The sequence below is a fragment of the Elaeis guineensis genome, chromosome 10 (genome assembly GCF_000442705.2).
Source record: "Elaeis guineensis isolate ETL-2024a chromosome 10, EG11, whole genome shotgun sequence".
Classification (NCBI taxonomy): Eukaryota; Viridiplantae; Streptophyta; class Magnoliopsida; order Arecales; family Arecaceae; genus Elaeis; species Elaeis guineensis.
In genome coordinates this window covers 15442093-15467934 of record NC_026002.2, presented here as the reverse complement: position 1 = coordinate 15467934, position 25842 = coordinate 15442093, and the positions used below count along the sequence as shown (strand labels likewise).

General features: G+C 36.2%; 1 protein-coding gene across 1 annotated transcript in view; it reads left to right on the top strand.

Moving 5' to 3' along the window:
• Positions 1-522: 522 nt before the first annotated feature.
• The window catches only part of LOC105053022 (DNA-directed RNA polymerase V subunit 1), a 46518-nt gene continuing 21198 nt past the window's right edge, over positions 523-25842 (top strand). The window contains 9 exon segments of the mRNA XM_073244134.1: positions 523-704; positions 1603-1707; positions 3739-3861; positions 9857-9983; positions 10082-10194; positions 19272-19328; positions 22708-22875; positions 25390-25548; positions 25644-25799. Coding sequence (XP_073100235.1) covers positions 3778-3861; positions 9857-9983; positions 10082-10194; positions 19272-19328; positions 22708-22875; positions 25390-25548; positions 25644-25799 — 864 coding nt within the window. The 5' untranslated portion in view covers positions 523-704; positions 1603-1707; positions 3739-3777.

The window sequence follows — 25842 nt, the reverse complement described above, 5'->3', positions numbered from 1 at the left end:
GCATTAGAAATTTTTCCAGAATTTCAAACCACACCGGCTGGCGAATTGGCTTTTAGCTCTGGCAATTGGTGCCTGAATCCTGAGTCGTGCAGCCGGTCCGGTCCGCTTCGGGTTCCATCCGACCGGGTTGCCTTCCGAGGTGAAGCAGTCTCCCAAGCGCGAGGAATCTCGTAACCGGCGCCTTGTGCCTTCCGGCTTCGCCGTCATCGGATGCGCTGGGCCGCCCCGCACGCGTCCCATCACAATCCGCCAATCGTCACCATTCTGCGCCGTGTATCCTGACGGGCCCCACCCGATATTCTTGCACGTGGCAGCCTGCGAGTATCTCTTCCCCGATGCGGCAGCGAGGTCCGTCGGTGGCGCCAATAGGTGTGTCATCCGGGCCCCATCCCCCGACGGTAAGGGGCATATGTGGCATTTACCGGTGTTTTCTATTTTTGTACGTGGTCGGTGTTGTCACCCGAGGTAACAATAACCTCCTCTCTGCCGTCTTTTTAACTCCCTCGCTCTCTCTGTCGCTTATGTTCCTACTCTCTTCCTTCTCCTTTTCCGTGGAATCCCCCTCCCTTCTTCCTTCCGTCGTTCTTCTCCGAGAAGGGAAGGGGTTTCTCCCCATTTCTCTTCTTCTCTCGGCCCTCCAGAGAGCTGGGAGAGGGAAGAGAGGAAGAGAGCGTTCTCCAAACGAGTTCTTCAATCCCTCCCAGGTTCGATCCTCTCATCTCTCATCTGCCACTCCTCGTCTCTCTTTAATCCAACGAGTAGCAGTTTTTTTTCCAACTTCTGGGCTTGGATTCTGGGTTTTTTTGCCCCATTTTGGGTGGAAACCCGGAATGTGACCAAGTTCTCTGGCCCTTTGTGTCCGCCACCGCTGGAGCGGCCGAGCTCTCTTGCATGTCTTTGCTTTCGCCTCTAAATGCTAATTTGATCGCTTCTCCTTTGTTGAAACTAGGGTTTTCGCTCGTTTCATAACGGGGACTTTGTTTTCTGTGGACGGAACTCGTCTTGCATTTGTTTTCGCTGTTGGTATGTTAAGTCCTGTCTACTGTTTGGCAGATGCGATCGGAATTTATCGATATAGTAGAGCCTGTTTTTTCGTACCTTTATTTGGAATCATGAGAGATTTGATATGTTATATGCTCAAAGAAGAGAACATTTCTTGTTTGCTGTTTTTGTTTTTCAGGAACCCAGCTTCTGAAGCCATTCCAATGCTGTATTTTAGTGCACCGTCTGTATTATGTGTTCATGTGTATAGAGTTATTAAATGAATTCTGGATTAACCCCCTTTGGCTAACTAAAGACCTCTGCCCTTTTACCCTCGTTCTTGACGAGGATACGGATTCACAAATCGGGATTGTTAAAAAAGTAGTGGACACTGGCTGCCTGAGCTATTTACCAATATGAGGTTAAATGTTTTCTTGAAGCGGTTTAGTTTGAGTACTATATAAAACCGTGCTTCTAATTCCTGTTTTTGTATGCATGTAGATTCCTTGATGCTATTGGGTAGTCCACATCTCTGCATTTCTTTTTGAAATATCTTCTTCTGTCTAAATCTTGTCTCTATGTGCATTGCTGCTGTGCTCTTGATGGTTCTGTTGACTCAAGCATATGAAATTTTTATGGGAACTAAAAGCATGTGGTATGATACAGAAAACTGGTGATGCACGGTAAGCAGAACTGCAGAAGTAGAAGAAGTTTGCAGCAAGAATTGTATGTTTTCAATGTCATGCTGTCTTCATAATCGGTTATGGTTTTTGGGGAAAATGTGTCGAAGTCCCAGTCTCAGCCAAGCAGATGTTTGTTTGGAATCTGTTGGTGGTAGTCATCCTGATAATTGGTTATTTAAATGCAATAAAGTTTGGATATCATTTACTATGGAAATAAACTTGATTTTTTATATCTTAATGTAATGAAAGATTTTGGTGATGTACTGTAGTTGTTCTGTTTTTTGGAGTCTTGGTAGTTTGTTTTTGGCTGGCACCATAGGCTCTAGTTTCATTCATGAGCTTCCCCTTGTACTTGAATTATGCTCGAGAAATTGGACAAGCATTGAGTAACAAGGGTTTGACATTCTCTAGGTTGCATTTGCAGTATTTTTGAAGTTTTTATACACTGGTGGGACGATGGGGTGTCCCACCAGCCTGAGTGTTGGGATGAGATGACAAATCGATTACGATGGGATATCGTGAGACATCCACGATCATGAGTGTCGATATTTGGGGTATCTCATTCCACAGACAGCCCGGGACTGCCCCATCCCATTGTGTTTAAATCCTTGGTATTATCTTTCCCCTAGAGGGCTGAGTTTGGTTGGTATAAGCAGGATTGGACTAACTAATAAGCAGGTCTTTGCACTGCTGTAGGAATTGATTAGAATTGGAACTGCCTTGTATTTGGATTTGATGTTGTAGGGACAGATTTTGTGCTGATTAACATAGAAGTAAAAGCATCAACAATCTGTTAACCTTTTTGTTGAATAGACTTGCCTCCTCCTGTGTCTACAACTTTCTTTTTCTGCTTTTGGTTCTATTACTTTTGGCTATTCAATCTACAGCTTTGAGCTTAAAATCTACTATGTGTTTCTTAGAATTGTGAAAGAAAGAAGCTAACCATCTTTGTTTCCACTTCTTTGCATTTAAGAACATATTTCACCTACATGGTGATATGGTAGAACTAATATACTAAGCCAACTTATTTTGTCATTGTATATTTCTGCCTGACCTAGGAATATTTCACACTTTCACCCAAAATTATCATGTCTTGGTTAGTGGACACTCCCTAAACAAGGGAAAGCCCAAAATGCATGAGGATGTTAGTGAGAATTTCCAAGATACTCCAGAATTTGGATTTTTTGAAGTGTCCAACACTTGGATATTTGCGACAGTCCATGATACTCAACATTTCATAATTTGTATCATGAAATCAAGATGTTGTTACTGTTGTATGTCTACTTTTGGCATTTTGCATATAGTTTGTCATGTGCGACCTGACATTTGTCAAAGGTTTTATCAATTTATTAAAATTATTCTGCAGCTATTTCCACCAATTATTCATTCCTGTACATGCATTTCCTCATTTTTACACATATGTATGTAAGGTATGGATGCATCCCCTTCAGGTTTTTTAAAAGTACCTATATCAGAATATTTGGTCACCAGGACATTTGAACACTTTGTTATGTGTCCCAGTAAAACAGTATCTCATTCTGCATTCTTTAAATTCTATCTTTAAAATGATGGAAACTTACGCAATGCTTGAATCATGGGAAAGCACTGAATAGCAGCAAATATGACCCCCCCAGTCAACTTGTATATGCTTACTTTTGGAAAGGTTGTCAGCTGTCATATTGGTTTCCCATGTGCTACTGTAAAAGGTCATGCTGTTGCTCAGTAAATCTTCTTTTGTATAACAATCATTTGCAGCTAATTTACCTTCTGTACTCCACAACTTGGAGTTTAGGATCTTCCAAGGATAAAGTACCCGGGGGGGGGGGGGGGGGGGGCAGTTAGTTTGGACTGGTAGTTAGATTGATACAGAGAAAAATCTTGGAACATTATCTGAAGTTTGATATGCTGTGACTGAAGCTGTATTCAATTTTATTTTGTTTTGCTGATGTTGTATTTAACTTGTTAATCTATACTGACATACACAATACAACAAATCCCTTAACTTAGTAGCACTTCAATTCACTGTTAAATTTACTTTGTTAAGTGTTTTATTGTGCTTCTATTTGTGATGCAGCTATAGATCTATTACTTGCAAAGATAAAAATTTGATGACATGGAGGAACATGTACCATCTCCTCTTATTTCAGATGGCTCTGTTCGTGGTATCAGTTTTAGTGCCGCAACGATTGAGGAAATTGTATGCATTGCCTTTTCCATGTCTTTTGCTTTGTCTTTCACACTTTCACTAGTTCTGTATTTCTTTATTGGTGCATGGTGGATCTAGTGGAATCAATTTCTTAAGAGTCCCATTAGCTTTTGCTAGTTATATATTTCTTTATTTGGTGCATGGTGGATCTAGTGGAATCAATTTCTTAAGAGTTCCATTAGCTGGCCCTTTTTTTTTCAGTTTATATACTTTCCACTTGATTGCATGCCTTGTTTCCTTTTGGATATAGATACAGAAATGCATTAGTGCATCATGACAATGTTCAAAAGCAAGCAGAAATATGGCAGTGTTGGTTCTTTTTTTCCTTTTTATTGAGACTACTACTTTATATTGTTACTAAATAATAAGGAAATTTGATGCAAAATTAAGGGGCCATGAAGAATATTTTCTTTCTATGAGACATCAAAATGTTGTTTAATCTAAAAACTAAAATGGGAGAAATCTTTCTTGATCGCTAACAAATCTATGAGTAGGACAGCAAAGAAAGACTGAAAAAGGGGGAAGATTTTTAAAAACAATCAGTAACGGACAGTGATGTCAAAGGCACCAAAAGGCGCGCTTCATGCGCTCAGGCGAGGCGCCAGAAGGGGTCATCGCCCTTTGATGCTTCAGACGATGCCCCTTCACTCAAGCGCACGCCTTTGGTGCCTTTTAGGGCCTTTCTTAGTGAGGCGAGGCATTTGCTTTTGACGCCTCAGCGAACTCTATGATTATTTTTTTTAATGGCTGAAAAATGTAAAAAATCTAAAAGGTTGCCAATTTAACTTCTCAGCTCTATTACTAACGGGGGATAAAGTGGTCAATTAGTATGGCAAAGTTAGTCTTAAAGAGATAGAGACTGATTCAGATAATTTAGAAGATGTTGATGGATATAAATCCAATGGAGGAGGAGAAGATGAAAGTGATGACAACTATGCAAGTGGAACTGACTGATGATTCCATTGATGAACTTTAGGCTTTAGGGCTGTTTATCTTTTTTGTTTCATTTATATGATTTCATTTTAGGGCTGTTTATATTTTCTATTTTATTTATGAGACTCTATTGATGAACTTTAGGGTTTGTTATATTTTCTGTTTCATTCATGAATTTAAAGCTGCCTATGGCTTGTTATCATATACTTTATCTTGAACTAGTTGAGCATTTTACTGTTTTATATATGTTTTATGCTTAAATTGTTAATTATATGATAATTCATGTTACAATAGTTATCTTTAGTTGTTATTTATTTATATATCATATTTTTTCTATTTTTTTTTTCAATTTTAGTGCCTTACTTCACTTGGGCAAGCGCTTTTCAAAGCGCTTCTCGCTTTGAGGCGCTAAACCCCCCAAGCGCCTTAAGGGCGCCTTTTGCCTTTGACTACCTTGGCAATGTATTATAAAAGGAACAAAAAAAAAAAAAAATTAAAGACCACATTATCCATGTCCCTAATTCAACGTGCAAAATGATTCCTCAGCTTAGACAATGAAAAGAATACAAACAATTTTTTTTTTCACGAATTTTTTCTTTCAAAACCCCCACTACACCAGAAGAGAATTGAGGTTCCATATTGTTTAAGCTTCTTCTCCTTAAAATCTTGTTATCTATGCACAATTTAGCCAAAAAATGGGTCTTAATAGACCATGAACATTCTGGCATACAAGCAAGTTCCCCATAAGTTCATTCATTTCTGGCACACGAGCAATATCCCTGCAAGTGCATTCATCCTCCACCCAACAAAGTGCATGTTTTTTGTTTAAGCTCTCATTTGCAAAACCACTGTGTACTTTTCCAAGATAGTCATCTGGATGAAATCTTAGAAGTTATGATGAACCTCCTCGTGTCATGCTTTCTCAAGCTAATAGGTGTTTGACTTCCTATATAAGAAAGACATTTAAAAAATGATCACAAGGAGTAAACATCTTTAGCATCCAATCTTCACTCTCTAATATCATTAACCCCATTACTGGTATGACTGTCAAGGTTCAAAAACTACGTTTTGATGTGGCCTGCTAACTTTCAATTTCCATAATTTTGATCATGTCAGTAGTTTTGGTATGAGTTTCAGATATAAGATTATGAAAAAAAGTAGGAAAATAACATGCCAAGGAAGCCATGCATAATTTGAGTATATTGTTGTCCACTTGTTTGTAATGGCTGGATATCTCTTGTTGTTATTGTCAGGTTAAGAACATGAAACTGTGTAAAAAGTATTAATATCCTTTGAAAACAAATGAGAATGTCAAAGAATTATGTTACATCTGGCTGTTTCATAATTATAACCACAACCATCTAGCCTTATCTTACTATTTTGGGTCAACTTTATGGATACTCATTGCAAAGCATTCCTATTTAGGACCATGGGCTACCTGTGATGTTATTTCAAGCTTTTCCATATAACTGCTGCAGTTGTTTGATAACCAGTTACTTGTTAATTTATTACACACATAAATGTAAATAGCTAAAGTGAAATCTACTCACGTAAAATTGCACATGAATATGTACTTGATATGATGAATACCATCATATCAAGCTCCAAGTACCTACATATAACTTATGATCGATAGAATATGAAGAGAAGTCTACAACTACTTATACCTCATCTAAATGCTTACAAGAGTCAAGCTTTGTTCTAGAAAATCTGAGCTCAGAAGTCACAAATCCACTGGTCAGGGCAGTTCATGTTCTATGCAAAATGCAGTTTTCCTCTCCCTACTTCAAAGAATTTTTCACAAATCCAAAAATGTCTCTTATATTAGAAAAGCTACCTTACTCTTAGATTTGTTGAAAATGGACTTGCATTCGCTTCCGATCTCGAATTTAAAAAAAAAAAAAAATTTAATCTAAACAAAATAATCAGTACTCCCTTTTTTAGGCCTCACTCCCAGAAAAATCAGCCAGATTTGGCCTCCTTCGCCAAATGCTTCGTGAAATGAAGAGATGGCCTTGAAATGACATAAAATGCTAAACTAATGATGAGTAAATATATTGTCCATGCTCAGTTTGAGCAAGGTTGAACTGAAATTGGCCAAAACCACCGAAAACCTGTCAGGTTCAGCTGAAACCTGACTAAAACTTAGTTTTTGGAGGTTACCTTTATTCAGCTGTGCTAACAAATATGTTTCAGTCAAAATTTTAAACTGGTAACCATGTATGTCAAATTGAATATGGAATAAGCTTTGTCTAATTCACCCTTCATGCAAGTGTCTTTTAAAGATGAGCAATCACCCTTAAAAGTTGCAACGCTAATTCTCATTGATGGTATTCTGGTTATATACTGAGATATTCCAAATTGGTTACACATTCAACATATATCTGTCACTCACTAAATCTCCTTAGTTTTGACAATGCCCTCCATGTTTCTCTTGACTGGCTGCAAATACATATAATTTCACCTCTGAGGTAAATGAGTCCCTTGATCACCTTCAGCCACAAAAGTGCAATTACACTTATCTAAATTCCACGGCCGTTTCTCCAGAAAGAATTAGCCATCTCCCTCAAGTCTCGTATTCCTCTTCTTGACCTCTGATGTACAAGCCTTATCACAATCCACTATATTGTGACACTAACTTCAACCTTGCTGCCACAGAAAATAAAGCATATTCACTTCTTTCATTCTTTAACATTTGAAATGAAGCTTAGACACTTGAAATTAAGCAATATACTCTGTCACAGAGGCATGGACTAATCAAATATGGGCATGTAATGCATTGGAAGGTTACCCAGCACTTATTAATAAGGTAATGTTCTGACCAAAGAAATAATTCTTGTCTTCTGAGACATCAATTATCTGTATATTTTCTCTATCCACAGATCCCGGTGATGATCTTCATTTGTTGGCATCTTTATTGAGAAATATGTATATGAAATTGGAAATTTCTTGACCTAAAAACTTCGATAACTTGATCCATTTGCCAGCTCAGTTGCGTTCTAACTTATTCTTTACCAAAGTTATCATAAAAAAGAAACCTTAAAACCTGAACTCTACTCAAAACAGATCAAGATAAGGCATTTGTTCACCAAGGGATCAGGGTCAAATCACCAAAGAAGAGAGTTTTGCTAGTATTATAGAAATTAGAGACTATAGCTATCTATATTTTAACCTGAAAACACCTCATGATGCCCTTCTCTTTTCTGACACAATCTGTTAAAGGCCTGATATTCATGCCATCCAACTGTTTCCATCTTTCCATAAGCCACATCTGATGCAACAAAGGATTATTTCAGACTGGCATACACATTTCCAAGTTATATGCAGACAGACCCAGCTTACAGTTTCAACGATCTGATAAACAACAAAGTAGTCACACCATAAATGGTTGTGCTTTGATTCTTTGGAATGTTATCAGCATATTACCAAAGTTCACCTTACATTTTTGGTCAAACCATTGATTTGAATTATGTATACAATTTGAATATCTAGTATGTCTGAGATTGTCACACTTTGTTGCTTCCTCTATTTGGAATGAGAACAAAGGTATTTGCATTCACAATTTTGAGGACAAACATTTTTGATAAGTTCATCACTATGTCCTTGATAACATGTGTCATTGATAAAAGGAAAAAGGAATGCATTGGAGTATGCTTTCTGTCTTTATTTTTAAAAGGATATGTAAATTCTCCTATTACTTATCTCCTCATCATGTCATTCTCTGAAACACTATAATATCTACATGATTCTTTGTCTCTGGGTCTGCTAGACCAGTTTTCTTAGTCTCAGAGCTCCTCAGAGGATCACTGATACTTTTGTGAACTTTTTTTTTTTAATCCCTGAATATTTTTCTATTCAGTGACTCTTTATCTCAAAAATATCTCTTCCTGCTAGCCATTTTATTGAAGAATATAGCACTCCTGCCACTGAGGCTTCATGTTTCTTGTGCTGTGCATCGACTGCTTGGCATTCAGCATGATAAGTGCCATTCTACCAAAAGGCCCAAAATTGGATGTTTAATATACAAACATGAACTCTTGTGATTAGATCCTTTGTATATGTTTGGAGTGTTACTTGAATAATATGCATGCACTCAAATACTAGTTAAACAACTAAAATAGCTTTGAAGTGGTGAATTGACATGTTTCGAACATCGAAGTCACATGCTCTGTTAATTTAAGCACATAATATGCTATGAACTCTCGGACATTTTTCGAAATATATGATATATGCTGTATTAACAGTTTTAGTTCATTAAATATCAACCAAGAAGATTCATACTTTTCTGTGCCATTTTTTATTCTGACTTGCTGATGCAGTTCAATACCAAGTGACACAACAGAATCCATCCAATGCTTATTTTTGTTGTGCTGTTGAGCTGCTAAAATCGAACACTTTGTATGATTCTGTGTAAATTGTCTCTTAAACCATGCTGATCATGTATTTTTTGTGCCAACAATCTCTTTTGAACATGCATCTGTTTTAAGTAACTTCCTCTTGTTTAATGTCAATTTAATAATTCTTTTTTAGAATGCTAGTTATGCATTGCCTTGCCTTGCCTTCCCAAAGGGATGTTTGCCGTAGACCACTTGTTTGCCTTTTAAAAATAGGGTATCTTAGGCAGAACAGAAGTTGCATGGTTTGTTTGTTCATAATTCCCCGACCGTTTGTTCAATCCTTGAGCTATTATGAGTTTCTATCCACATTCCTATCAAATTTAGCAGCTTTGTAACCCTTATTTATTATCAATCGGCTCAAAGATAAGTAAGATAATGGTTAATGCTGTATTCAGAATGATCACTTTGTACAATGAAAGTATGTCTGTATATGTAATCATTTTCTTTCAACAAAATATATGAAATTTCTTGTTAATATTTGCAGTATGGTAATTTATATAATCAATCAATAGATTCGAGTTAAAAAAAAATTATCAAGTATCACCCATAACTAAAGGGATCCTAAATTGCTTTACTGATATGTTATCAATTAGTTGCTCAATGGACCAAACAATGAAGTTGTTTTCTTGTAATATGATGCCTTTTTTGTTTGGCAGCGTACGTGCTCCATAAATGACTGCCCAGTTTCTCATCCAAGCCAACTAACAAATCCTTTCCTTGGTTTGCCATTAGAATTTGGCAAATGTGAATCTTGTGGCACTGCTGAACCCGGAAAATGTGAAGGTTTGATGTATCTGTTCTTTATTTTATATATAATATGTGGGCATAGGACAAAACATCATTTGATAGCAATAACAGGTTTCAATCTTTTTCCAAATCAGGTCATTTTGGTTACATCGAGTTGCCAGTACCTGTATATCATCCTTCTCATGTCAGCGAATTGAGACAAATCTTGAGTTTAGTGTGTTTGAAGTGCATGAGGATGAAGGGAAAGGTATCCAGAATAAATATGAGCATCTTTTGGTTATTTATTTTGCTAGCTGTTTATGTATATTAATATGACAATTCGGATATATGGTGGATCTGTTTAACTAGTTATTGATTTTCTGCTTAATACCCATGATGCTTGTCTTTCACCAAATCTAGATTCCTGTTGTAAGGTCTGGTAATTATGCTTGTATGAAGGAATATCTTCTTATGGTTGGCATCTTAATAAGACAACTTTCAGTTGGCAATATCATTTTAAAAGCATGCTGATACTTGAACTTCAAGGTTTTATGTCCTAGCGGGATGGGGGTGTTTCGGCTGTCCCGTCCTGTTCCTATGAGAAAATGGGACCGGGATGGGCTTGGGACTCCGAAATCCATCCACGTGGGGAGAGAAGAAGAAAGAGAAAAGAAGGAAAGGAAGGAAAGATAAAGAAAAGGAAAAAAAAAAGAGAGAAAAGAAAAACATAAATGAAATAAAGAAAGGAAGGGAGAACAAAAAGAATGAAAAGGAAAGGAATTAAAGGAAGGTAGAGAAAAAGAAAGAAGAAGGAAGAAAGAAAAAGAAAAAAAGAAAGAAAGAAAGGAAAGAAGAAGGAAAGAAAGATGGAGAATATCTACTGGAATCCATGATCGAGACTACTATTGGGATAGGATGGGACAGTGGGGCATCTTGTTCCATAGAGAAACCGGGACATCTTTGTCCCATGGGATTTAAAACCTTTCTTGAAAGTGCAAAATTGTTGCAAATAGGTGGCTTCCACATGCGAAGGTAAAATTTGTGCAACTGTTGATTTTTTTAATATGTAATGTATGGATAAACATCATGTCCAAGATTTCAATGCGCGTAATAACTGTTAGAAGGTGAGACCTAAAAATAATCAACTAAATGTGTAGATCAGAATACAATTGTCAGAGTTTAATTTTTGAAAGGAATCCAAGGATCAAGATTTCTGTAGATCTTAGTATCTTGGCTGCAGGCTGCCGTACATTTTAACTTATAAATTCTCAGATAAGTGAAAACAGAATGAGATGACCGTCACAAACAAAATTTAACTTGCAGGTGCTTATGTCATCATTTTGTTGGTTTCTGGAGGGTATAGAGTTGCAGGACCAGTTAGCTTGATACCAGCATTGCTGTGTGTATCATATAAATAGTGAACTTCAGACTTTGTAAAAAAAATGTTGTCATTTTCTTATTAATTTGTGAAGAACGACTTATTTTTCTCTCTTGTTTTATTGCTGTGGTATGTGACATCTTTCATTTATCATTTAATTGAACAGTCTTACAATGATCTGTATGAAGCACAAAATATTCTGTTTTTTTTCCTGTTTTAAATGAAGCAGAAAACATACTGTCTTTCTAGTTCAAATGTTATGAATAGATTCCTGCAAAACATCAAGTTGTTGCACATAAAAATCTTCGGAGCAATACAAATATAGCAAGGGCTTTCTTGATCATTAGATTAGATTAGTTGGTTTAATCTCTCCTTTTTAAATTGTTGGGCCTTGACATGTCTTTCATCCAATTCCATGACTCTTTTTCCCACCCTATACATTTAGCTCACTAATGTGCCACTTAGTGTCTAATGTCAAAGAATAGCTTTCCAAGATCATTTGTTTTATCCATTATCTCTTTTTCATACATGTAACAAGAAGTTCTTCATGCTTTTGTTTCTTTAGAGAAGGGCCTAGAAGTATTCCTTCTGGTGCTGGGATTGTTCTTTTCTAGATAAATTGGAGGAGACCTTGCAAAAAATGACCCACTTTATTTTGTCTTTTAGCAAATTATGGCAAGATTTATTTATTTATTTTTAAAGGAATAACACATTGTGGAAATTTTCAGATGCTTTTTGTCCATGGCCCCTGTACATAAAACTCTAGCCGTACGTTTAAGCATTGTTGAATGCATATTATCTTTACAGTGTGCATGCACATATTTCAATTCTGAATGCACATATTCCTTGAGTGCTTGATGCACATATTTTTTTTTTGTATTGGATGATTTGGGTGCATTTGTAGGGCCTGAGGCAAAAGCATCAGAACTTCTGAAACTGGGCCATTCCTACAAAAAAGTGGCATGAACCTTCAATTGTCAGTTGCTTCATATTGATTATTGATTTGAACAATAACGTAACTATAATCATCAACATCTGACTGAACTATTTGCACTTAGTGAATCTTCAAATGTCAGTTCCTATGCAGGACTCCTTTGATCTTATTGCAGGCTGTTCTATGTTGTTTCTCATAACTTATGCCCATTTTAGATTATATTTTCTTTTTATCTTCATAAATCCTCAAACAAAAGTAAGAGTGTGTCTACTTATGATTTTCTACTTAGAAGTAAGATCTTTGTTCTGAATGCCCACACCATCTCAATAAGTCTCCATAACCTTGTCTTGAATTGGTACAACTCCTAGAACTCTAATATACTCACTCTTCACTTTATTGTTTATAGTTTTGCCGCACAACCATTTTGACATTCTCATTTTTGTTGCTTTTAACTTGTTTTTGGACCCTTTTTATCATCCAACATTCTAAGACATACAATAATGGAGTCCTTTTTGCCTTTTTTATCTTGAGATCACAAGTGTATACGTTGGTTATCCGGCACATTGGAAAAACTCCTCCAAACTTCATCCATCCTGCCCTTGTTCTATTTTATATACCTTCATTTATCTCTTAGTCTTTTTGTATCATAGGTCATAAATAATGAAATTAGTGATTGTGAAATCCCTTTTCTGTGCTTGGCTGTCATGGGGTCTCAGTTTTATATCTGTTTTTGTTAAAATTTGATTCCTTTAGCCTTCTTATATTCTTATAATTTTTAAACCCTTCTCAAGGCTTTTCTGTAAAAATTTAATTTAGTATTTAATCTTTTCCTCTTCTCATCATGAACACTATTATTTGACAATAGCGTATGCGATGAAACATCCTCTTTGAGTATCTATCTCATACTATTTTTCTAGTCACAATGGGCTTAAAATCAAGGGTGAATACTAGTTCCTATCCCCTTTCATGCCCACTACTCTTTAATGCTAGTCATTGTTCCCAGCATACAGTCCTTGATAATTTCAATGTATCTCACCTTTCCTTCTTAAAGCCCATGAAGTTATCTTTCTTGGCATCTATCAGAAGCTTTTTCCAGGTCAATAAAGACTTCCTTTTTCTTTATATTTTTTCTATTAATTACCTGCATAGAAAGATAGCCTCCATTTTTGCTTATCCTATCATAAATCATAATCTATAAAATAAAACAATGTAAATAGCTGACTAGTCCAAGGGTCTGCCAAACACGAGGTACCATGGGCAAGCGTAGAGATCAAGGAACTTGAAATACCCAAAATTTCAGAAAACCGAAAAAAATTGAAAAGAGTAGCAGAAATAGCAAAAGAAAGGGGCATCATTTTCATTTAAAAAAAAAAAAATAATTTAGTTCTAATAGTAGTTGCTGCCGCCACTTGCAGCACATTCTTTGTCATTGTTGTTGCTTTTTGCAGTGGTGATAATTGTAATCCTAGCAATCTGCAAATGAAAAAACAAAGATTATAAAGGAAGAGCAAGATAAGAAGAGGTGGAAAGAGAAAAGTCAAACAAGAAAACTACTGGCCATTATGTGTTGCTATTGCTGAATGTCTTTGTTGGATGATGTCATTGCTGATTGCCTTCAAGTGCTTCTGTTGACCCAAACCTCTATCCTTCTCTTTCCCTTCTTTTTGTTTGGGGCTTAGGGCTTTTCAATCGTCCCTCATTTGATCTGCTTCAAATGCTGCCTGCTCCTCAGCCTTCTTTAAATATCATTTGCTTAGTTAGTCTAGCTGATTGGTTAGGTGCCTAAGCTTTAGGCTAGGAGGTCCATCTAGGTACATGCTTACTTGTCTAGTGATTGGGCTCTCTACTAGACCATATAGTCCATAGGTAAGGTGACTTGGTGGCCACCCTGCTTGCATTGGTGTTTGGCATCCAACCTGAACACTTCTTAAAAGATTGCTTTTTAGCTATCCAACTGCATGTTTGACTCAGAATGAACTTATGAGCAAGGATTTTAGACTTGTGCATGCGGGCCCGAAGTCAGTTGTACCATAGTGTACTTGTTGATTGCCGATATTGCAGGGGTTGGTATACCTCAATTTGGTTGAGTTAGGTCGGAACTACTTAGATCAATTGAGTCAGGGATTCAGGTCCCAGTGGGATGCCCTAGGATGTCCCGTGGGACATCGGAACAGGGTACCATCTCATGTATTGGGACAGGACGTTCCGCTAGCATCCTAGCATCTCGATCGGGATGCCTTGGGATATCCTTTATCCCAAGTGTCGGGATGGCGCGGGGCAGCGTCGCGTCCTATTTCATGGGAAAATCAAGACAGTCCTGTCACACAGGATTTAGAACCTTGAATTGAGCCAGGCAGAATTGTGCTTGAAATGGAACCAGACCAAATGTTGTTGCTCAGTATTTGTCGGGGCCCTTTAAAATGTTTCCCCCTTCTCTGCTTTTCCACCATTTGAAGATTGTATCATCTGTGAGAGGGAACTTGAAGGTGAGAATGACAAGGATTTGTTCAGTATTGATTGAGATCCCTCAAAATGTACTCATTTGTTGTTCACTTGTCAAATCAATGCTACTAATAGGCTGCTTTATCTTGAATGCATTATTATCTGTTGCATCTTTCATTAATTCACTAATTTTGAGTAATATTTCAATCGTTAATGCACTTAGTTTTTTTTTTTCAATGTAGTTCTATTTGCAAGTTACACAAAATTATGATTGGTAGTAGAAAGCTTCAGTGCACATTGAATATGATGATTAGGGCATTTAAATCAATGAATGTATTGTGCTTATGCGAAAACAGATGATCAAAGCAAGAAGATAAGAGAAAAGCCAAAAAATATAATTTTGGTGACCAGAAAAGCCCATACGAGGGCCATACCGGCTGTACCATATTGGTCAATGGACCTTTATTGTTATGATGCTGCATTTTGCTGCTTGCTGTACCAGCTAGCCATTGGTATGCCCTTGTACAACGGAATTGGAAACCTTGCTTATAATAAATTATTATTATTATTTTTGTTACGATTTTGCTGGTATTGAACACAACATATGGGCAAGGTTTTAAATCCCATGGGACGGGGCAGTCCCGATTTTCCCATGGAACGGGATGCGTTGCCCTATCCTGTCCCGTCCCGATATTTGGGACAGAGGATGTTCCAAGACATCCCAATCGGGATGTTGGGATGCTAGCAGGATGGCCCTGTCCCGACACATGGGATGGTACCCCATCCCGATGTCCCGTGGGATGTCCTATTGGGACTTGAATTCTTATATAGAGGTATATATGTGCATGTTTGTTTCTGAATTCTCCTTGTAATAAACACAAAATGTATATGGATATCTATATGTGTATCTATTTGTGTGCATGTGAAATTTGCTGGTAAATAAGCATAACAATTTGTAGAGATTGGATCATGCTTCTCTTGAGAGGAGAGACTATCTGCTTTTCTTGATTTCAAAATCAATAGTAGGTTATCCAAACTGAAGATCTACACTATTAATCATGATCTCTACTACTAAAAATGCCTAGAAACTAAAACTCACATATTTTGGTGGTCTCTAAAGAATTCATCATATGGACACAAAAATAGACAGTCTCTATTATTCTAGTGTGCTAAAACATATAATTAAACATTTAGATTGAGTATCCACCTAACTGATGATGATCAACACATATCATGACATGTATACATTGAAAACAACAGATTTTAATGCTTAGTTTATAGCAAAACATGATCTCTCGTCATTTTAACCATTCATTTTTGCACTCACTTGGTGCATAGATTCGGGATCCAAAAACTTGATTTTTAGTTTCTAGGTGTGCATCTTCAATTTGGATACCTCACTATTGATTTTAGAATCAAGAGGAATAGATTCACACTCTTCTTGAGAGGAGCATAGTCCGTCTCTAACAAATATATGATATATGTAAGTCTGTGTGTTTGTGCATATCTTATGTGCTTATGTGCTTGTGCATGCACATGCCCAAAAAACCTAATTTTCCCATGAGTAAACATGAAAGCAAGAAGATAACAGGAACTCTAGATTGGAGATTCTTATGGTAAGATGAATATGGTATGATACCTTTGCTTTGGGGCTGCCAAAATAATCTGTTTTGTGGAAATAGTTTTAGATGTGGACAAACTTGATTGCGTTGCGTGTTGACAGCAAATTTAGTGAAAGGAGGGTAAGAAGAGGGTGGAAAGAGAAGAACTGCATGTCTGAGAGAGAGTTTTAATATCAACCTTGCATCTAAATGTGAAAAAAGAACATTTATTTCAGCCACTCTCTCTTAAACCTGATTTTCACTTGCTTACACTGAGCATTGGGCCTGTTTTCAAGCATGTCTACTTAATATTGATGATATAGACCCAAAATTCCATCACCATTGCTCTGCACCATATTTCATGCAAATCTGGATCACGTTGATTTTGTTGGTGATGCATTGGACTTCATTAGGTGCACATAATTTGAAACTTGTAAAGGGAGTAGTATTGTGTGGTTGGCATGGCTTCCTGAGATATAAACAAGTGTGTCCTGAAAGAATATGAAATCGGATATTAGAATAACGTGTGGCATAAGGCCATCACACGATACTTATGGTCCATCAAAGAACGCGTCAAAAACTGATTTTGTACAAGGCACAGTTGCGCCTTCCACTCTGTATTTAAATTCAGCTTCTCCACATGTTATTGTGATATGATATTCTTCATGCTGCCAGTGTAAATTATCACACTCACAATTTTCCTTGGCAAGTCATACTAGGGCTGGAACCCACTAGTACCTCCATTGCGGGATGATTGAAACCCACTTTCCACATTTAGGTGAATACCGTGGGACCTCTTTATACTGTGCTATCTAGATAAGAAGTTGTTATATATGTATTATTTATTTGTAATATTTATATATACTTATATTTTATGACCATTATGAGGATGGTATGTAATAGTTACAGTAAGTATTATTTTATCCATAACATTATATGCACAACGGGTTAAGAAAAGCTCAAATATAGAGCTACAAACACTGTTAGTTTGCTTTGTAAGCCACTACATGCTGTTATATGCCCAAATAGCACATAAATAAATGAAATCATCTAAAAAGCTGAATTCTGGAAATGTGACCTGAAGAACAGCATATCATAATGTTATGGTGCCTATGGTGGTTTAGAGTCATGGCTGTGAGACAGCCATACCACCATTATTAAACCTATGTGTTCACCCCTTCGTAACTGTCTCACCAATTCAAGTGTGAGATAGAGAGAAAAAGCATGGATTTCAGAAAATGGGAATGTGTTTATAAGCACAAATCAAACTGTTATTTTGTAAATCAGAGTGAATCAAGGTCCGCCGAACCGGTACCAGGATCTATACTGGTTGGTGGCTGGTTTGGCTCGGTACGGGATGAATCGGACAGTTCGGTCCAGCTCAGTAGATCGAGTCATATCATTTTTTTCAATATTTATCTTGGTACAGGTCGGTATGCTTTGTTTCGGTATGGTAGGGGGGCTGTATGCTTCGATACGGGGTGTTACACCTTGGTATGGGCAGTTCGGGGGTTCTTTCGAAAAATAGGATTGAACTGACCCGGCCCTGCACTGGTTCGGCTCAGTACGGGGTGAATCGAGCGGTTCGGCCCGGTTCAACAAACCATGACTGAACATGGTTGATTTGGTGGTGCATGGATTCCAGAAAATGGAAGGGCATATATAAGCAAAAACTCAGTCTTTCTTTAAAGCAGTGTAGATATGGTCAATTTGGTGACCGCAGGCACAAGCCTACACTGGGCATTATATAGTATTATAGATAGCTGCAAATATATTTTTTAAATGTCCTCATTTTTTCTTGTTTAATTAGAATAAACTTCAGGCGGATACTTTAGTTTCTTCCTGTATATAGGCTAATAGAGTTGGTTTTTTTCTTCCAAGCTCTAACACAGTCTCATGTTTGTTTACATTATAAAAGAATGTAAGATGATTGTAAATTGTCTTTTTCTCTCCGAAATATCATCTTGTCTTAGTGAAGTAAATACAGCCATTTTGTTCGGACCAATTATGCTGGTAACAATTTTTAATAGACAGATTTTGAAAGTATGAATGATGCAGGCAATTATGTTATCCATTTCCTGATTTGTGCACTATTATCTACATTTCGTCTTCTTTTACTTTCTTAGGTATTTCTATACTTGTGTAGATGACTGCTTTTTTATGACACATTCCTGCCAATTCTCATTGTTGTGGACTTGTAGTACTTGAATTTTTGACCATTGTATTTACTTTTGGTGAATGTTCTACTGCTAGTTGTGGAGTGGAGCACAGTTTGATATTTATAGCTGATTACATTGTATGTATCAAGTGAGCAATCTTTATCATGCTACAGCAGTTGTGGCTTGGTTTCTGCTAGGAATTCACCAATGTGTTATTTGCTTGAGTTATGATGGCAAATTTCTGAGTTATAAGAGTCATTTTATGCGGTAAACCTCGATCCAACCGTCAAAAGTTTGCAGTTCTTTTGCTTCTTGGCATCTACTTTTGATGGTGTCAAAATGACTTATTTCACATGCTGTATATTTTCTCAAGTTGAATCAACTTTGTTGTTACTCCCTTTTGGGAATTTGATTATTATGTCAACTTGTTCCATTGTGGGCTTAGATGTTCAAGCACGTATAGAGGAAACCTTTTAATGTAATGTCCCTGGTTTGGCTTGTCTTGCTCATTGCCTGTTCATATCCTGTTATATAAATCATCCGTTGCAAATGTGATGTAGTAGGAATTTATTGCAATACAAAGAGCACCATTTTCATTTTTAATTTTGGAATAGCATTATGGGTTTGATTAATGGGCCGCTTCAATATGTGGGTCGCTTGTCACCAAACATTGTTTTGATAATAAACCTGTTTCACTCGTTAGTTCGATTCCAAAATTAAACCATTTATCTGTTTATGTGCAACATTTTTTTTAGTTTCCTTTCTTGGCTTCTAAATTGCATATTTGAATTTATCTTGACACAATTATCTGGTCTTCTCATTAATCATCAGGTCAAACATGGCAATGGAAAAGAAAAGGTCACAACTACATCATGTTTATATTGTCGGGTAATGTTTAAATACCATTCTCCTCTTTTTTTTGGGTTCTTATAAAATAAGAATTGTTTATATTACTTGAGAAAAACCTGTTAATGGAACCCTAGTCAGATATGCTATATTTCATATTTATTTTAACTTGATATCTGGAGTCTGATTTAGGGATTTCTTAAGTTTTCTTATTGCCACAAATATTTATTTTCTAGAGTTGACAATTAATGGGTCTGCAAATGGAAACCTTGATATATGCATTATTTTATTAACTGCATGGTTGTTATGATGGTCAGATTGGTGTTTTAGTTCCTAATGGGATTAGCTTTCTACTCTAGTTATACTTCCATCAGTTCCATGTGCTCCTGTTTGCAACTTTTAGATGATTTGCTGGTGGTGCTGAATACTATCATCTGAGTGAGAACTGAAGTGACACGTTGGTTTAAGGTTGTGGTTAGAAAATCATTCCCAAGGTTCTGGGGGCCAAGCGGGGAAGAGAACCTGCAGCTAATGAATGACTGTGATTCACTTTTTTCTTTTTCTTTTCTTTTCTTTTCTTTTCTTTTTTTTTCTAATGAGATGCATATTCTTGAATGATATTGTCATGTCTGTTCTTCAATACTAAATGCTATTCTACTGTCTTAAATTCTTCCTAACCTGTATTAGAAAATGCAGAGATTAGATGAAGTAAGCTTTAATGATTCCTTTAAATTACATTTTGTCAAAAAAAAAAAAAGCCAAATTCTTTGAAAGTTGGTTTTCGCTCTCTTCTAGAGCTTCTTAAAAAATGCAATTCGTAGTTTGATGTCTGGCATTCTGGTTTAATGGACTAGAATCTAGAGGTTCATGCCAGCTGGCATGTACTTGCTGAGTTGGCATTAGTGACAAATTGAGGTTCTTACTTATTATAAATTTTCTCTATTAATGTTATCAACAATTTGTTAGTATATTTTATAGCCTCCAATGTTCCTTTTTTGCTTCATTTGAGATTTGGCAATTAAAACTTGTTTGCTTGTGAAATTCTGGATGTATGTTCCTACTGGTCCATTTCTTCCTCATAGAGATTTGTCATATATCTCATTGCTTTTTCTGGCTACTTTCAGCTAGTGAGCTTCCTTCACTTCCATGAAATCAATCAGTTAATATATGTATGTATGTACAATGGCTGTATATTATGATTTTGACTTCTCAGTGCACTTAATAGTTCATCCTTTGTAAATGTCTCTTGAATTATCTTGACATTACTGTGAGAGTCTTTTTCTAGATTTATGACTCATATTTGGTCTGACCCCGAAAGCTATCTTTTAGCATAGTTCTCAATCAACAAATTTTCAGAGACATTGATTTAATTTAGGTTTAAATTAGCTTTGGTATATTTTGATTTTTTGTGCTTTATTTTTAGTTACCTTGTTATGCTGTTGAGTTATAGAGGTCTTATACTCAAGTCTCTTGACAGTAGGTTATATATTTTATATATTGTTTTTTATAATTTTCATGCTAAATTTCAGGTCTTTTTTTATTTAATTATTTTTTAAGTCTCAGTTTTTATGTCTTAATATAGTTTTGGATAAAAAGAATTTAGTTTTGAAAAAACATAGTATATTCAAAATGATGTCTGATTATATATTTTTTTCTTAAACCATTTTTCTGTTTCTTAATTTCCATTCTTTAAATAGTTTACTGTAAAATTGTTTCAGAACAAAAAAAATCCAGATACCAGATGTCTCAATTCTATTGAAAATCTTTCCAAGTTTGGCCTCGAAGCTGTACCAAAACTGAGTGATAAACCTGAACTTTGGGGATAAAAAGTTGGCTGAAAATGGATTTCATATGTACTAGATATCAGTATATCTATATGTCCTTTCTGTTGACGATTATAGATACCAATACAAATATTAATTGGATGCTAGCATTTGTATTTATATTTATTTTAAATGAATGTGGTAGGAACTAGGAATTGGATATGAAGAACATGCATGTAAATATAGGTCTAAATTGGATAGTTATTGCCTGTTTGGGTTTCCTACAGGATTGGGCTGAAAATCCTGTTGGATTAGTGGATTGGGCCAGTGCAACCAGCAGGATCACAGGGCTGCAGGCTGGGCTAGGCCTATGTTCATAAAATTTTCAGGAAATGTCCAGCACAAATCCCTTAGTGAGGGAAAACTGACCTCAAAAGGTCTTTTTTTTTCCCCCTGCAGGAGTAGGCTGGGAAAGGTCTAGTTAACATGGGCTGGGCCAAGCCTAATATTCTGTAATCCTAGAAATCCTGTTTCCAATCCTAAGGATCCAATAGGATTATCCAAACAGGCCCTTAAACTTTGTTTTTTCCTAGGGGTGGGGGGGGGGATGTTATTCTACTTCATATTTTAGTCAAAATTTAAAGTGAGATATATTTCCCAACCCAAGTTCACCCCTTATAGACGTATACATGGTTCCCCATCACAAGGGTCTTAAGATACCAGGTGTTTCTGGGATTGTAAATTTGTCATAATGAATAGAGGAATGGCCTAAAGAAATTAGAGTAATCATAAATTGCAACTGGTTTGTATGGAGAGTTAAAAATGATATGTTCACATATGTTAACAAAAGTGTATAATAATGCATGAGGTCGACTTTGCTTTATGTTTTGCAAATGTATGCAGGCATGGATATTGTTTAGATATGCAGAATATAATATTTGGAAACATTTAGATATTCATATTATAGTATTTGGAAAATAGTAGGTTGTCATTACAGCTACCGTGTCTCCTAATATGTTCATTTGATGAATATCTCATGCTTATATCTAGATTCTTCATAATTAATTTATTTATGATCGGCATAGAAATATTTTTTTGTTTATAAAGAAGGCATGCATTTTTTGGGAGCATACATTAATTTTTTCTTATACCAGATTTTGTTTACTTCACCACACAGCAATTCATGGGTCGGAATATTTTTGCTGCGGTTATGTGTTCTTTTGTCTTTTGACTTGTGACAAATGTGGACATTCCTCAATTTCTTATCTTGATGTCTTCTTTTACTAGGTACGAATTCAGTTCGCAAGTTGCAACATGATTACTTGTAATGTTTGTCTTTCCTTGTAGAATGGTGTGCAAGCAATTAGAAAAATTTCTGATCGCATCACAATATGTCAATTTATGTCTTGGAGTAATTTTATTACAATTGTTTTTCTCTTACATATATCTACTTGTGAAAGGTGCATGAATGGTAATTATTATTTTTATTGCCTTATTTTATTGATAATTGTCTTTCCTTTTTCTTGAATAACACTGAACATTCTGTATTAGTTGCTGTCTTTTTGTGGAGTGCACTGAATGCATGGGTGCTTTTGTGTCAATGCATGTAGGCCTGCTCTACTCCATTCATCAATCCCTGCTAATTTCTCTTATTTCAGGATCTTCCACCCATATCTGTTAAAGAAGTAAAGACAACAGATAATGCTCTTTGCTTGGAACTGAGAGTATCATCGAGGACAAGGCTGCGAGATGGCTTCTGGAAGTTCTTGGATCGGTTTGGTTTTTGTTATGGAGACACCTATTGTCGCCCATTGCTTCCATATGAGGTCACAAAATCTCTCACCTGCTCTGCCAGTAGTTTTTATTCTTTTGTATTATTACTGTCCAATATAATTCAAGCACCAGTTTGTTTGGTGTAAATGGGCATAGCTCAGTGATCATGCCCCACCTCTTGATGGGGTGCTGGTTTGAGTCCAGTGCACTGTATCCCCAAGTATTCATACATTGGTAATTTACATGGGATGGGTCTACTAGTCTCCTTCAGTTAGAGAGAGGGGGAACCCATTTGTGTTGCTATTGTTCTTCCGATCATTCCAATCATCTCTTGAGGTTTATTGGCCCATTAGGATCTTAAGTTTCTGGTCCCAGAGTGATTTAACTGATGCCTGGGTTATTGTGTCAGTTGGGGTCAGGGTTTTATATGCTCTCTTGTTAGAGAATAAGCTTATTGGATTCAGGCTTATATTTACCAGCCGGCATGACCATTTACTTAGGGAAGCATTGCAAACGTTCTTCCAACATTCATGCTAATTAGTCTCCTTCTGTTTTTCTGGTGCAATTACTGTCATTACTTATTCAGTTTCCTATATGTCATCTTAATTAGTTTATAGTCACTCTTCTTTGATATTTGTTTAACCGTGATCTACATTACAAGTCATGGTAAGCTGCTTGGACTTGAAGTTATCTTCTGCACTTCCTTTTTTTCATTGTTAGTCCATATTATTTCTCACATGACAATTGTTGGAATAGCTCTTTTTTTTCTTTTTGACCTTATCATTTCACCAACATCCCTTGATATTCATGTTTACTCTTTTAGATCAGCAATATTTGCCATCTTCTTCAAGAGGGAGATGTGGGTGCTTCCATCCCTGTATCAAAATGCTGAAAATAACCAATGTAGAAATAAAATCAAAGACCAAGCTAAAGCAGATCTCAATAACTCATATGGAAAAAAGCTTTAGAAAGTCAAATATCCTCACATGGGAGGATAAGTTTCAGAACATTTTTGCGATAATAAAAAGTTCAACAATGGACACTGAAGATTTTCACCTTTTCTTTTAAAATAACCCTTTTTTTTTTTCAAATCATTTCTTAACAACATGCTGGAAGTATAACTAAATTCCATTTAAGTACAGACATTGTATCTCCCAATAAAGGCACGACTAAAGCATGCAAGGACATATAAGCGGCACTCTCAACAAATCTGTCCCACTTGATCCATTTCAATCAAAAGGATGGGATTAAATATTAAGCATCAAGGGAATCAAAGAAAGACATTATTGACCGTGCACATCCAAATTCTAAAGTCCTCTTACCGGAGTTTAGAGATCCTCCTGTTAGGGAGGGGTGAAGTCGTGCAAAAAAAAAAAAAAAAAAAAAAGCTGATGGGGTGATTGTTCTCATGGATGTCTTGGCTGGAATTATTTAAGATGACTTCTGCTAGAAGGTTTGATTTGGATAGGAACCAATGATCAATTAGGATCTAGAGTGCTTCATATTGACAAATAATTCTGATTGTCTATATTTATGTTTGCTCCAATTTAATTTATTGCTGAAATTCTGATGTGTTAGAGACTTGTTCTCGTCAGTCCCTTCAAAAGTTTTGGACACTTGTTAGCACAAACCTTAGGTAGTAGTTGTGTGGGAAAATATTTGTTTGCACTTACCTTTTTTTTTTTTTTTGCTTAATCATATTTGACAAGGTTTAATTCATCTATCCAGGATCCAATTTGTCAGTTGACTTGCCATTTCTTTCCCCAGCTAAAGTATACAATGGGTTTTGAAATTAACCCTTGGAAAATTTGCAGATTCAAGTCTGGCACCTTAATCAGTGTGTTTAATGTTTATATACTTACACAAATAGCCATAATGTATTCGACCCCAATTCTTCCTGTGATTTTGCTAAAAATGAAACAACCAAGAAGTTTTCTTTGCAGAAACATAAGCATGTCTGTTTATCTATGGTGGATCCATTGATGCTCAGAGATATCAGTTAATCTAATTTCCATTGCTGCAAAATGTAGCATTTTATATGTGCTCAATGCTGAGGGGCAATTACATGTCATGTCAAAACTGCAAATTTTTATCTTTTTGTATGAATGGTCAATAGCTAAATCTAAAGAAATGATTTTCTAAATTGCAGAATCCAGTGCCTTGAAGCTATTTTTGCTCAAATACATACTATTCTGGTGCTGGTACTTGGGAGTTGATTTAAAAGAGAAATGTTTTGTAATTCGAACAGTTGAAAAATCATTTTATCTCTATGTGTCTCCACCAGTCTGTGTGATGCAATGCCATTCACTTTGCTACTTAATGACAAATGTACCAAAAGTTTGCAAAATTCTTATAGAAGTTTCAGTAGCTAAACAGGATGATAATATTAAATATATGCATTAAAGGTTCAATTGGTGGGGTTATATAAGAGGGAAAATTTTCTTTTTTATTGGTTATCTCTCCTTGATTTGGTTTCCTGTAATCTTAATAACCTTTGCTTTCCGTTCCCTCTGTATGGGAGATCCTTTGGATTTACTGATTGTCCTGTTTGTTGTTTTATTTTCAAGGCTCTTAATATTTTGAAAGAGATTCCACAAGAAACCAAAAAAAGGCTTGCTGCGAAGGGATATTTTCCTCAGATTGGTTTTATTTTGCAATATCTTCCTGTTCCGCCCAATTGCTTATGTGTGCCAGAAGTTTCAGATGGGAAAAGTATCATGTCCTCTGTAGGTTTTCAAAGATGACCTTCTTAATATGCATATGCTTAGTTCCTTCAGTCTTTTTCTATTATGTGTGACTTCGTTTATCTTTCTATTTGCAGGATATTTCTATATCCCTGCTTAAAAGAGTTCTTAACAAGATTGAGCTCATCAAAAGGTCAAGGTCCGGTTTTCCAAATTTTAAGTCCCATGAAGTTGAGTCTAATGACCTGCAGTCATCTATTTCTCAATATATGCATCTCAGGGGCACCCCAAAGGTATATGGATACCAAAATAGAAAAAGAAGTGTCAGCACATATG